The sequence below is a fragment of the Mastigoproctus giganteus genome, chromosome 2 (genome assembly GCF_048544385.1).
Source record: "Mastigoproctus giganteus isolate SK-2022 chromosome 2, ASM4854438v1, whole genome shotgun sequence".
Taxonomy (NCBI): Eukaryota; Metazoa; Arthropoda; class Arachnida; order Uropygi; family Thelyphonidae; genus Mastigoproctus; species Mastigoproctus giganteus.
In genome coordinates this window covers 238031520-238046089 of record NC_143576.1, presented here as the reverse complement: position 1 = coordinate 238046089, position 14570 = coordinate 238031520, and the positions used below count along the sequence as shown (strand labels likewise).

Here is a 14570-nt window from a genome sequence, read left to right as displayed (position 1 = left end):
TCTTGATATGTCTAATGTAAGTGTTGAAGCAAATTGCTCTACAAGACTGAAGTTTAAATGCTGAAAATGAAAATCTACTGGACCAAGGTGAAATGATTCAGCCTGCAAGAGATGAAGTAAATAAAACAAAAGATCCAGGGTTGTGGCTAGATTTTTCTGCTGATGTGGCTTATTGGATTGCTTGCAGGCCCAGTGACTGTCAACACCACAATGGGCCACATGACAAATCTTTCTAAACTTTCAAAAGTGACAAGCAAACTGTTCACAGAAACTTTTTTTTTTTTTTGGGGTAAAAGCCTATGGTGACCAATACAAGATAGTGGTTATTGTATTCACCATCAACAGTCAGTTTACTGCTTTGTTTGTAAACATTTTGCCCCTAAATCTTCCTCTTTTGTTGAAAGAGAAGAGTTCAGTGACTGGCTAATTACTAGTGTAATTGCCCATCATGAAAGAAGCACTACTCAGAGACTATGCTAACATACTTAACTTGCAGACAAGGTTTGGGCTTGTGACAAGAGTTGGGAAAGCAAATTAAAGAACAGTGTAATTACTGGGAACATGTTGTGGAGCATGTAATAGCTGTTATTTGTACATTAGCTGAACGTGGCTTAGGTTTTTGAGGAACAGAAATTTTGGTTCACTGCACAATGGGAATTTTTTAGTACTGCTTGAGCTCATAAGTCAGTTTGATCCATTTTTTAACAGAGCACATTTTTTAAATATGAAAATTCTGGAAAAGGAAATCCTTATCTGTCCAAAACCACCTGTGAGGAGCTCATTGTACTAATGGCTCAGAAGGTCTATGCATTCATTGTTGACTAAGTAAATTCTAGTTATTTTACCATGTCAGTTGATTCAACACCAGATCTATCACATATAGATCTGTTGAGTGTTGTACTTTGATACTTAAAAAAAAAATGGGCAGCCTATTGAATGCTTTTTATAATCTTTTTGGAACCGAAAAACCATACTAGTGAGGAAATGGCACACCAAGTATTTCAGTACTTATGCGAAGTTTGCAAACTTCACATAATGTAGGAGTCAGTCCTAAGACAATGATGCTAATGTGTCTGCTCATAAGGGAATGCAGCAAAAGATTTTAGAAGAAAATAAGTTTGCCATATGTGCCCTGTGTAGCCCATTCACTGAATCTGGTAGGCAAAAGGGCTGTTGACTGCTGTCAAGTGGCAGTTAATAACTTTTTTTTTCTATAGTTCATTTGCTCTATACATTTCTCCCCCCCCCCACACACACACAGCCTAAACCAGCCAGTGGAAAATTCTTAAAGCTTGTTTTCGAAATGAACCTGTGTTAAAACCCCTCTAAAATACCAGATGGGAGGCATATGCAGTGGCAACAGCAGTAATTTTGAAGTGTTTCTTTAAGATATTGGAAGCTTTAGAGTTTTTAGCTGAAATGGCAATGCAACTAAGCAAACCCTTAGCCATAATTATGAGAGCATCCTTGGACTCAGGGGAGGTTCCCACAGATTGGAGATGTGCAAATGTATCCCCAATTCAAAGGGGGATCGAAGGGTGACAAGAGTAATTACAGACCAGTTGGTTTAACTTCTGTTCCAGGTAAAATAATGGATTCACTGGTTAAAGATGCATTGCAGGATCATCTAGACAAGACTGCAGCAATAATTCAGACACAGCATGGGTTTTTTAAGGGAAAGTCTTGCCTGACAAATTTGATAGGATATCATGATGTGGTTACAAAGCAACTGGATGCAAAAAATAATTTTGATATCATATACAGGCATACCTCAGTTAACGTTACCTCTGATAACGAAGCTTCGATATAACGAAGTCGTCAATTTCAAGCCCCATTTAACATAAAAAAAAATATTCCAGTTTAATCACCTGAAATCTAAACAAACTGAAGAAATTACGGAAACCTTTGGGGCTTCTCGTGGTTGGTTCGAGAAATTTAAAAAACGGGCCAGGATTCATAGTGTAAAATTAACAGGAGAAGCTGCAAATAAGTTTCCAGAAAAACTAAAGGAAATAATTGAACGTGAAAATTTTCCAAATTTGGTGTTCAATGTTGACGAAAGCGGTTTGTTCTGGAAACGGCTACCAACAAAAAGCTTCATATCTATTGAAGAAAAATCAGCTGCTGGGTTCAAAGCAGCCAAAGACCGTTTAACGTTACTCTTTGGATCAAATGCCTCTGGCGATTATAAATTAAAATTGTTATTAGTTTACCACTCAGAAAATCCGAGGGCGTTAAAAGGTAACATAAAAATGATTTTACCTGTAATATGGAAAGCAAATAGAAAAGCGTGGGTTACCAAGGAGTTATTTACTGATTGGTTTGTTAACCACTTTTGTCCTGAAGTAAAACGGTATTGTCAAAAAAAACAACTTTGAAGAAAAAGCTCTTTTGTTGTTAGACAATGCTCCGGGACATCCTACTGATCTTAACACGTTGGACACATGCATTCCTGTCAAAGTTGTGTTTCTTCCAGCAAACACAACTTCCCTGATTCAACCATTGGATCAGGGAGTAATAGCATCATTTAAAGCTTATTATCTGCGTCGAACAGTAAGCAGTTTAACTGAACTAGAGGATAAAGAAGAAATGACAGTTAAAACTTTTTGGAAAAACTACACCATTAAAAACGCAATTGAAAACATTGATAGTTCTTGGAAAGAAGTCACTAAGAAATGCTTAAATGGAGTTTGGCGCAAAATATGGCCAGAAGTTGTACTAGAAGAAGAAAATAACATCCAAGAAATTAGAAATGAAGTTATCCAGATGGCTCAATCAATAGGTTTCGAAAATGTCGATGAAGAGGATGTTAGAAATTTATTGAATGCAGAAGATAATGGTTTTTCAGTGGAAGATTTAGAAAACCTTGTTAGCAATGAAGACAAAGTTAAAGAAGTTCCTGCCGAAAAAGTGTTAACAACCAAAGATTTAAAAAGGTGCTTAAATGACATTGAAAACGTTTTTAAATTTTTTTTTAGTGAAAATGATCCTGATTTAGGAAGAAGTATTATTGTTAAGCGATCAGTGTTAAATGCAATAACTCCGTATAGGCAATTGTTAAATGAAAGAGAAAAAGAACATAAACAATCAACTTTAGACTCGTATTTTAAAATGTGATTTCACTTTGTATGTAAGTTGACTGTTTATTTAATAAAACTTTTCTTTGTCCGAAAAAAAAGCTTTTCATTTTCTTTACGTAAGAACGTATCCCTATTCTGGCCATAGTATTTTTACCTCTGAAAACGAAGTTTCGCTTAACGAAGTAATTTCGTGGAACGCATCCTATTCGTTATTTGAGGTATGCCTGTATTTGGATTTCAGGAAAGCTTTTGACACTGTTGTGCATGGAAGACTGTTGTACAAATTGGAGCAGAACGGTATTAAGGGCAAGTTGCTACAATGGATAAAAGGATGGTTAAGTGGGAGAAGACAGAGGGTGGTAATCAATGGGTGCTGCTCTTTGTGGACTAATGTTATTAGTGGAGTCCCACAGGGTTCGGCATTGGGTCCACTGTTTTGTATATTTATCAATGATATTGATGAAGGTATATCAGGCTTAATGTCAAAGTTTGCAGACGATACAAAGGTTGGCAGGGTTGTTAATGACAGTGTGCTACTGCAACAGGATTTAGATAATTTTGGCAGATGGGCTAAGAAGTGGCAATTGAACTTTAACCTTGACAAATGCAAAGTACTGCATGTGGGTAGAAGTAACCCCAGAGAAACATACCAACTGTGTGGTACTACACTTAAGGTGGTAGAAAATGAAAAAGACCTGGGAGTAATTGTGCAGTCAGATATGAAGTTTTCTGAGCAATGCAGACAGGCTGCCAGGGCAGGTCATGGGGTTTTATCAATTATATATATATATAGGAATTTTGCTAGCCGGGAGAAGGTGATTGTCCCTCTGTATAAGGCAGTGGTCAGGCCACGCCTTGAGTACTGCGTACAGGTCTGGAGGCCTCATTTTAGGAAGGATGTAGATTTACTTGAGCGTGTACAGAGAAGGGCAACAAGATTGGTGAGGGGAATGAAGGGATCCTCTTACCAAGAGAGGCTTAAGTTCTGCAAATTGCAGTGGCCGGAGACTAGGCACCTGTGCAGTGATCCGATTGAGGTGTATAAGGCCTTGATTGGGTTGAGCATGCTGAATTCTGATGGGATCCTTCCACTTGTTCAGATTACAAACCTAAGGGGGCATAAATTCAAATTAAGAAAGGACAGATGTAGAATAGATGTGCAGAAATTTGCCTTAGGCCAGTGGGTGGTTAATTGCTGGAACAAACTTCCATCTGTTTTGGCAGATGGGCTAAGAAGTGGCAATCTAAGATGGGCCAAGAAGTGAAGATGTTGTTGTGGAAGTTGATAGGTTGAATAAATTTAAGGAGGAACTGGACAGGCATTTGGAGAGAATGGTGTGTGTGGTTTTTTTTTTTTTTTTTTGGCTGATGCTGCATAAGCTCATACACTTGCTTTCTTGCATCACATGCCACTACTACTACTACTACCACCAGTCACAAAAGGGAGATACTAAAAGAGAAGCAGACAATATTGCAAGTAAGATGCAAGATGTAGAATTTGTTTTCATGTGGGATGAGATTTTGCAAAGTTTCATAGAGCAAGTCAAGTTTTGCAAAGTGAAGATGTTAACTTAAAAACATGCACAGATCTGTATGGGTCATTAGCTGACCAACTGTGCTCTTTAAGAGATGGCTTTGAAAGATTTGTGCACTTGTAAAGGAAATACAACTTGGAAATAAAACTTGCAAATGTATCAGAATGTACCCAATGATGGAGATGCACCACAAGTAGATCTGAATGCCAGAGAAATTTTGTATCACTACCTTTTACCTAATTATTGACAAACTGAGATGAGGAGAGGTATGCAAAGAAATAGCAGACAGACTTTCCTTTTTAAGTGATGTGCCAAATAATGTCACTTCATCTGCTGAAACTGAAAGGTACTCTCACTGCTCTTAAAAACTAATTGATGCTTACCTAGAAAACTTGGACAGAGTACAGAGTATTTTCTGGTCTAATGGCACCAGGGATTTACCCCATCTCTGCATATGTTGTTTGCATAGAGGACAGCAGTACGCTGTCAAGGCCAGAGGTTTAAAAGGGTCATGTGTTGCATAATGTTGTGCCCCTTGTTCATCTGGCTTGTTAGCCACCAGGCCCCAGATGGGACCTGACATTTATGTACTCCGCCACGTGGAGGCCAGCCAGGTGTTCTCTTAAAGTTTGCTCTGCTAGGTCCTGCCACCTACTTTCCTGGCATTTCAGTGGCTGGGACCTAAAATAAAAAATAATTCTTTTCTTTTGGGCACAGATGGTATATTATATGGTGCTTCGAGGGCTATAAGGGATAAGCATTCGAAGTGATAAGATTTCCTAATAGGTCGGGCATGAATTTTGATGTTTTAAATTTGGATGTGTGGGGCAGGCGCTGTGTAAAGGGAAAGTGATGGGAGGGGAGGTGGAAGACTGGTGGGGTTTGAAATTGGAAGTAAGGGGTTGATAGGGAAGATGACCCCCTGTTGACATATTGGGGCATGCTCATGCACCACCAGAGGAGAAAGAGGTGGCAGGAGGGGAGGAGACAGCAGGCCATCCCCTCCCCCTGCCAGGGAAAGAGGAGTAAAAAGCAGGCTAGGCAGTGTCTACCCGGGGTGCCATATGGCATCATAAGATGCAATCTTTGCCGTTGTGTTAGTCCAGTGGAGGCCGAAGTCCAGAAGTCAGATCTAGTTCATCACATTTGTGTGTTGTATCTACTTCAGGTGGTCACTAGTTCAGAGTTTTTCAGTCATTTCAGGTAGTCATGTTTGTGTTTTCATAGGTTAGTGATGATGTAGCAGGGAACTTTTGTCTTTCAAAGAGTTTGCGGGTGAAGACTGTGAAAGCCTGGTAATTATCTTCTTGCAATATTATTTCTTTTAGGTTTCGTAGCAAGGAGTTGATGCGTGTGTATAGCTGACATCTGAGGTCCTCATAGTTGTCACAGTCGTGGATAAGGTGATCCCAGGTTTCCTCCTGACTGCAGTTACAGCTCAGGTTGTTGGAGATTCCCAGTTCGTGGAGTGTCCCGTAAGAAGTTGTTGTTGTTTGGTTTTTAGGAGCATTAGCAACTAAGGCCATATTGCTCCGGGAATATGCGGTGGTCATTCCCTGACCTTTCTGCATCCTCCGTATTTGGTGGTGACGGGCTCGAACCCCGGTCTAATCAAGAAGCGTGTGCTACGCACTGCTGCTCCTTCCCACCTGGCTACAGAGGTGCCTCCCGTAAGAAGGAAGGTGGTGTTGCAAGCCAGGGGAAAACCAGGACGGGGAGATAGGATATACCCTACTGACATCGGGTATAAATTTTTTGGTGACTTGCCCTTTTGTGGTAAGATTCCATCTGTTTTGCCAGATAGATTGCAGATGTTCCGTTAACCTCTTATTTTCTGAGGATTTGCTTTTCTGTGGATCTGTTGTGTAGTCTAGATAAGTTGTGGTTCTTCCTTTCAAATGTTGGTGTAGCAGCCCACAGTGCAAAATCTCCAGAAAACTTGGACAATAATCTCTGCTGAGCTTCAGCAGTTTCATGCACATGTGCACCATAAGTTCAGTGCAACAAAAAAGTGGAAAAACCAGATTCAGCCATGCTGAACTTTATAAAAATAATTGTAGAAGACAAACTTGATTGTGCATTTCCAAATGTAGATATTGCCTTGCATATATTTTTTAACATTATTGGTTACAAATTGTATAGGTGAGCGTTCATTTTCTGAACTCAAGCTTCTTAAAAATCCCAAGAGAACAGCTGTGATGAGACAGATCGGATGCCTTGTCTTTGCTAAGTATAGAAGCAGACTTGTTATACCAAATTAGTTTTGAGGACTTGATAAAAGACTGCAATTAAATCTTGAAGAAAACATTTTAAAAATAAATAAAATATAAACCTATAGATAAATCTTTGCGTATATTTTTACTGCTATTTAGTGTTTTTGTTAAATAAAAATTTATAAAACTAAAAGTTTATTTAATATAGTTGAGGTTCTTGCGTGGAAGAAAACTGAAAAAGGTTATAAATTTTCAAACTCTTATTTTGAATTCAACACTTGAGTCTTAATGTCTTGTAAGTTAAGCATTGGAGAAGTTGAGCTGAGGGGGTCACCATTGTTGGGCTGTGCTTAGGGCATCACTTGGCCTTAACCTGGCACTGCATGGTCATCTCAAATGCTCATACTAATGTATCCTTGCTATTTGATCATTCAGCTAAGGTAGTAAAATTATTGCAAAAAATCAAATCAGAAATTAAATTTCTAAATATTCAGAAAAATATAAAACAGAAAATTCAGGGTTATTTTATTACGGTAATAAATTCTTGATAAATTATGTCATTTAATACAGTTAAGTCAGAGCATTTCATGTGTTGGGGTTAAATCTTGTCACGAGGTTGCTCTCATATTCACAATATCTGTTTGCTTGCTGTTGAGATTCCACTCAGCCTTGAAACTTGGGCGGTGGCATACACTTTGAATAAAAAGCAATATATAATTCTCCATTGGAGCAGTGCCCACTTATTTAGTGTGCAATACCAAGGCAACTTGAAGTGCCTTTGCAAAATGAGATCAATGCACTAAGTAGCAAATCTGACTTCCTCATAGCTATGTTCTGAAATAGGCTATGCCTGACATGTACAATTATTTTATCAGTTAATTTAATTTCATCAATTTCTAATCTGAATTGCAGAGAACTTTGGCTTTTTTAAACCCAAATTGGACAACAATGGTTGAAAGGTACAATTTCCTCCTTTTTGTTTCAACGCTCTTCATGTTGCTGTCTATGAAAACTGTCTATTAGTTTGAAGACAAAGGATGGAAGATTTCTAAACAGTTTGTACATTTATAGATACAACTTGTTCAGTTGTATATGAAATGATCTTTGAAAACAAATTTAAGAGGGCTGTTGATTATTACATGTTTGTCTGTTATTTGGTTTTTAGGAGCATTAGCAACTAAGGCCATATTGCTCCGGGGATATGCGGTGGTCATTCCCTGATCTTTCCGCATCCTCCGTATTTGGTGGTCACAGGCTCGAACCACGGTATAATCAAGAAGCTGTGTGCTATGCACTGCTGCTTCTGGCTACAGAGGTGCTGATTATTACATATTTTATTATTTATTACTGCTTATTACATTAATTTTTTACTAATCAACTTACTCTTCCAACTGCTTGGCCTCCTAGTGGCATTGTTCCTGCCTCCCAGTAACGGCTGAAACCTGGGAGGGAAAGTTAACCCCCCCAGGACAAAGGAGCTAACCATGTATTAAGACCATCCTGCACTAAGAAACAGACTACGACACAACAAAGTCAAAAAGACTGCAAGGACACAACAGAATGCCCATCATTCCTTATTTTACTTTCTGTATCAGACAAATCTGAGATCTCTTTATTTCTCTTACAAAAGTGCTTAGAAAATGTGGCAGTTTCTCCCAAAATGGTGAGAAGACTCAGATCTGGCAACCTATTGTTTGAAACAGCGAGTTGAAAACATTCTGAGACCCTGCTTGAAGCTAACGTTTGGAGCACTACATGTGCAGGTCACTCCATATGCAACATTAAATACATCCAAGAGTGTATCACAGAGTGGGACCCGGTCAATATAACAGAAGATGAACTGGTCCAGGAATTAAAGCCAAACTCATTGTAATCAGGAAAGATGGAAATTTTACTGCCACACACATCTCCCTGACATTCAGTGTCAAAGCCAGTTATCTCAACTGCTGAGTATGACCTTGTATTCCTAATCTTATAAGATGCTACAAGTGCTAAAAATTTGGTCACTTGAAAATGACTTGTTGAAGGAGGTACAGTCTGTCCAAACAGTGGGTCAAAAGAACATATGCAAACACTGATGCTAAAGCACCACACTGTCCAAATTGTAAAGGTGAAAATTCAACCTACTCCAAATCCTGAGACCCCTGGAAAACAGGAAGAAAAACTCAAAGTATGTGGCACAACGGAAAGTTGCGTACCAAGAGGCAAAGAAGCAAATTATGCTCAGTGCACCCAAGATCATATACACAGCAGCAATGCAAGAATATCAGTTAATGGCAACACAGGCTGAAGTCTCAGTTCCCCCAACCATATCCACTGCAGACTGGGCCTGATCTATGCTCTCATCATCAACGAAACACTCTTAAGGAACAAAAGGTAGTAGACAAAGCCAACAATACTCCTGTCGTAGTTCCACCAACTGTACCACATGGACTCGGACATTACGAAATTCAAAGCTGATTCAGCTCCAACTAGGAAGACAATATTACATTTAAAAACATGGCTATTGATAACAATGCTGATTCAGATGAGCATATGTATTATGTCAGCATTAGTTGTCCTAACCAAGAGTTCAAATTCAGCCATTTTATTGACAACACTCCTGACATTACTGTATTCAGAGTTAATACTAGGTAACCTTCTATAGTTTAATACCCTGACACACTCCTTGAAGGTTTTTAGGTTTATATCCCAAGCTTTATCTTCCCCCTCATTTGAAACATTGCTATCCTCAGAACATCTTATCAACATGGACTGTTGCAACAAACAAGAATTCATGAAGTGAGTGCAAGCATTACTTTGACCTATATCATCAAATACACAGATCTAAATTAAATTACTCTTTTTCCTCCCCCAACTAACAGTTTACCTGAATCCTTAGGGTATACTCAATGATACTGGCAAAAATCCTTGTACTACTTTGTTCAAAACATTATCATATCTACAAAATAGATTCCTTCTACCTACAAATGTGGGCTGTGCTGATTCCCTCAAGTCTAGTTAATTCACAGGACTTTCAGCATATAATCCCTCCTATCATATCTGGGCAGAATTACATACACATTCTTACCTAACTTGTGGCATCTTTTTCAGCACAGTTCTATACTTATCAAACAGATGGTCAGGTCTTGTACATTTAATATTGTTAGTCCCTACATGAATAAAAATTCTCTTTACCTCCCTTAAAATCTGACAATCTGTAACATCAATTGTCACTCCTAGCAAGCACACTAGTTCTGGACCACCTGTCTTTATTACAAGAATGTTACCTGTTTCTCTGACAGTTTCCCAATAAAACTACACCACCTTTGATGAGAACAGTCTATACTTGACTATTCTTCTTTGGGAATCAAATCAGGGGTGCATCACTTGGCAAGTCAGGAGATACTTGAGTTCCCTGACAAGCTCCCAGTTACATTTGTTTCTTGGGCAAGCGCGTTTTTTTTTTTTTTTTTAAGTGACTGAAATTCTCATAACTCGGGTTGTAATTTGATCAGTACATTCTTTACAACAGTTGAAAAGAAAAAAGAATCGCCAGATGAGCTAGATTTATCTACTACACCAGTCTTAGAATGTGCCAAAGGCTATACAAACAATGAAGTTTCAACTTGCACTGGAAATGCCCACAGACATTTCTGTTTGAGTCCCAACATCCCTGACTTTGTATTGTATGTGGCTCTTGTAGCAACCATAACTTAAGTAAAATTTGAACTTTACAAAGATTATGAAATTAAAATTTGCAATACATCATAGAATTTATGTTAACAAAATATTGCAGAAATTAAACTGTTGACAAAACTTAAATTGCTAAAGAAGTTAAATTTAAGCTACCGAATAAAAGTTAGGAAATTCCTGCCAAAATATTTAACAAAGGCTATCTGAATTTTAAGCTGTAGCTTTTTGAATACTTCGCAAAATTTAAATTTGTAATATACTACAGAATTTACATTAACAGAGTATTACAGAAATTATACTGCTGACGAAACTTTTAACCACTAGTGAAATTAAATTTAAGCGACCAAAGTCACAAAGTTTCTGCCAAAATATTGATAGAAAAGGCTATCTGAATATTTAGCTGTAGCTTTCCAAATATTTATCTAAACTTAAAAATAAAATAACCTACGTGATTAGGAATTCAAACGATAAACTATAGTTTAGCGCATAAAAAAAGCCTGAAAATTATTTCAAAAACTACTGTGCGATGAATAGCTTCAGAAATATGCAGTAACATGCTGTTGTAACTTCCATCTCAGATCCCAAAAAGTTAAAAAAAAAAAAAAAAAAAAAAAAAAAGCAAAAGATACCTAACTGGAGTCAAAGGATTTGTAGCATTTTCTAAAAGTATACGTCATAGAACCTTATTGGTAACTCTTATTTCAAATGCTTCTTAACTTAGTTGCAAAAAAAAATATATGCAAGTGGATATCTTTAATATATTTTCTGTGGAAAATCAAGACCATATTTCATGGGAAAGCAAAAATTAAACAAATTACAGTAAACTGACAAATGTACTTGATTATCTTGAAATTAAAGTTAAGATCAGAGAATTAAAACTGAAAACTAATGTTGCTATTGAATTAAAATTGTAACTAAAGCACTGCAAATTTTCACTTGAAAAGTGAAAGAAGATAAAATATTATTTCATATAAATACTTTTTAAAAAAACATCTAGGTTTCATGTTTTTCCTATATAGCTAGACCCAAAGGTTAGCTATAGATAGTAATTTGCTATGCTAACAAATGTAAAAAAATACATCTGTAGCTACTTTAAAGCTGTAACTAATTTTATGTTTCCTGAAACTTACTTGGCTGGTGAAAAAGGCTGAACACTGCTTAAAATCCAGTTTCCTCTTTTTATGATTGAAACTAGTGGTTAATGTGTGTTCACAGAGGAAATATCTCCAAAAAAAAATAGTAGTTTCAAATTTCATGGGCATTCTTTGTAGTGTTTGTAACATTTCAGACTGTTTTTTTTCTTCGGAGGATACATTAAGATTGTTAAATCATAGAATTAGTATTTTTTTCAGAAACGAGTTAAATTTTTTTAAGTCTGTAAATAATAATCAGTAATAAGGTAATTCTTGTCCTTATTTTACAGTACAGGCATAAAAAAATTTCTTATGAAAGGCATTTATATCTCAAATTGTAAGGCTCCCACCGTTAGTTGCCCTATGCTGTATTACTAGTAAGCAACACTTCTCTAAAAAAAAAAGTGTGATGTTAATTATTAGTAATTGGTAACATCACATTCAAAAATTGTTTGGTTTTTTCTTTCAAAATTATATTTTGATTAATTTTTATTTTAGTTGTCATAGATAACTATTTGAGGTGTTAAAATAAAGTTATTAGATGCTATCCCCACTAGAAGCTGCTGTCAGTGGGTGTTTATTTTCATATTTGTGCATTTTTAGTTAATTTTTGCTTTCTTTGCCCATCATGAAGGTGTTCTTTCACTGGTTGCTGTACTGCTGGGACTACAGCTGCTCATCTTGGATATTTCTGGGTTTGAGGGATTATCAGAATACTCTTCTTCCTTCACCTGCTGAAGTATCTTCTGGCTTTCCCTGAAGAAATAGGGCATTGGTGGCTGAATGTCTCTTACATTTTTCCCAGGTATATTTTTGCCATCCTTTCTTTATGTATGTTGCACAACCTCAATTTCCCCTCCTTTAGGTTATTTCTTTTCTAAATTCACTTCAGTTTGTGAGAGCTTTAGTCCAATAAAGGGGCCATATTATTTCACTGGTTTTCCCAGAGTTTTTCACTTCTGAAAATCTTCCAGTCCTTTATCTAATTTATCTAATTTATTTAAGATAAATTTATCTTGAAAGGACACTTAACCATCTCTGACATTCTGTAGTTTCCCCTTTTCCAGTTGCTTCTTTCTGTGTTATATAAGGGTGGACTTTCTCCTTGAAATTTCATTAAAAATTTGTGTTTTCATCCAAAAATTTTTATGAAATTTATTTTTTTGGGTGTCATCTACTGCATATAATTTCTAAAATTTCTACTGCAGTGGTAGATATTTCATTACCAAATGAAAGCTGTGACAGATATTATAAGGCACACTTCAACCTTCATTAAGGAAAGGCTACACCCAAGATGTCTTACAACAGATTTTACTAAGTAATGCATTCCAGTGAAAGATGCTGCCAATAACCAAACTAGTATTCATAGATTATTCATGAAGGTATTGCAGTTTCCTATTTTTAAATAACTTAGAATTATTTAAATGTTAGGGATTTGTATTATAATAAGTTTAGTATCATGAGACTTATTTTATGGCATAGTGCAGAGGTTCCCAAACTTTCTCGTTTCACGACACCCTTGGTGTTTCAGTAATTTTTTTCACAGCACTCCTAAGCCAAAAGAAATATCTAGTAGTTCAGTTTATTAAGTAGTTAGGTCCAAACAACTTAATAAGTAATGTTGAAACTGTTCACCTCAAGCTAGTAGTTCAGTGTCCAACAGATGTCAAGCATCACTGTTTCCCTCAAATTTAAAATATCCCACAGTGCCCCTGTGAATTTACTGCAGCACACAACTTGGGAACCACTGGCATAGTGTATTTTTTATGCCCAAGTCCTGTTATAATAAATAATTCAGTGTTACAATTATGAGAATATTAACTTTGCATAATAATTAATGTTTGATTAATAATCTGTTTTAAATGTAATCTGCATCCATTTTTAATTTCAGATTGCTTCTTAAATTTAAAAGGTTCCCTATTCCATTTCTTGATAACTTAACTGTTTTAAGATTCTTCATTTTTGGATGGATTTTTAGTTTTGTTTGTCCACAAGCCTTCTAATCAGTTGTCAGAACAACACAACCTTATATTATCTCATTAGGAAAATCCATTTGTCAGAACAACACAACCTTATATTATCTCATTAGGAAAATCCAATTTGCTGTTCATTTTCTTGGTAGTAAAATATCTGAAGTTAATTGGAGCCTCATTGTATTCGATAAAATCATCAATGCCAGGTACTGATCAATTTGAAACTGGCCATAGTTTATTTGGTTATGATATTTTTGTATATGTAAATACCTCATGTTTCTGCACTCCTAATTATAACAATAGTAGTTAACTTTCAACAGCCATACTTACATTATCCTTTTTTACTGCACAGCAGACAGAGGGCTTACCAAACCAGTGAATCCATTACAGATATGAGGTAAGCAATCCATCTGTGACACACCTTTTATTATTTGACAGTGCACCCTTCTCAGCATAGCTTTGTAAAATATGCCTTTCGCACTTTTCTGCAAAAGACTTGTATCATATGATCAGAAATTTATACTATATCTCCATATGCATTTTTATGCAAAAGACTTTATGCCTAAATGCTTAGCTACATTCCTCTCTGCTTCCCTTCCATGTAAATATCTGCATTTTTAAAATTTATTTATTGTTATTTGGTTTTTTTAGCATTAGCAACTAAGGCCATATTGCTCCGGGGATATGTGGTGGTCATTCTCTGACCTTTCCGTATTCGGTGGTCACAGGCTCGAACCCCGGTCTAATCAAGAAGCATGTGCTACGCACTGCTGCTCCTGGCTACAGAGGTGCCATTTTTTAAAATAGAATGTCTGTTTGCAAGCACATTTCATTCCTCAAATTTTGCTGCAGTTTATTATATAGCTTATGAAGTGTGATTAAAAAGCTTCAGCTGCAAGAGGATACTGCTATAGTTAGTACCAAAATCATATGATAGAGGGTGGTATGTTGGAGTCATGAG

The 14570-nt window shown here is 36.6% G+C and overlaps 1 protein-coding gene across 1 annotated transcript in view; it reads left to right on the top strand.

Annotated features, from left to right (window-relative positions):
- The window catches only part of EDTP (Egg-derived tyrosine phosphatase), a 198408-nt gene that overhangs the window by 52911 nt on the left and 130927 nt on the right, over positions 1-14570 (top strand). Inside the window, exon 6 of the mRNA XM_090390242.1 lies at positions 13962-14006. Coding sequence (XP_090246368.1) covers positions 13962-14006 — 45 coding nt within the window. The remainder of the gene's footprint in view (positions 1-13961; positions 14007-14570) is intronic.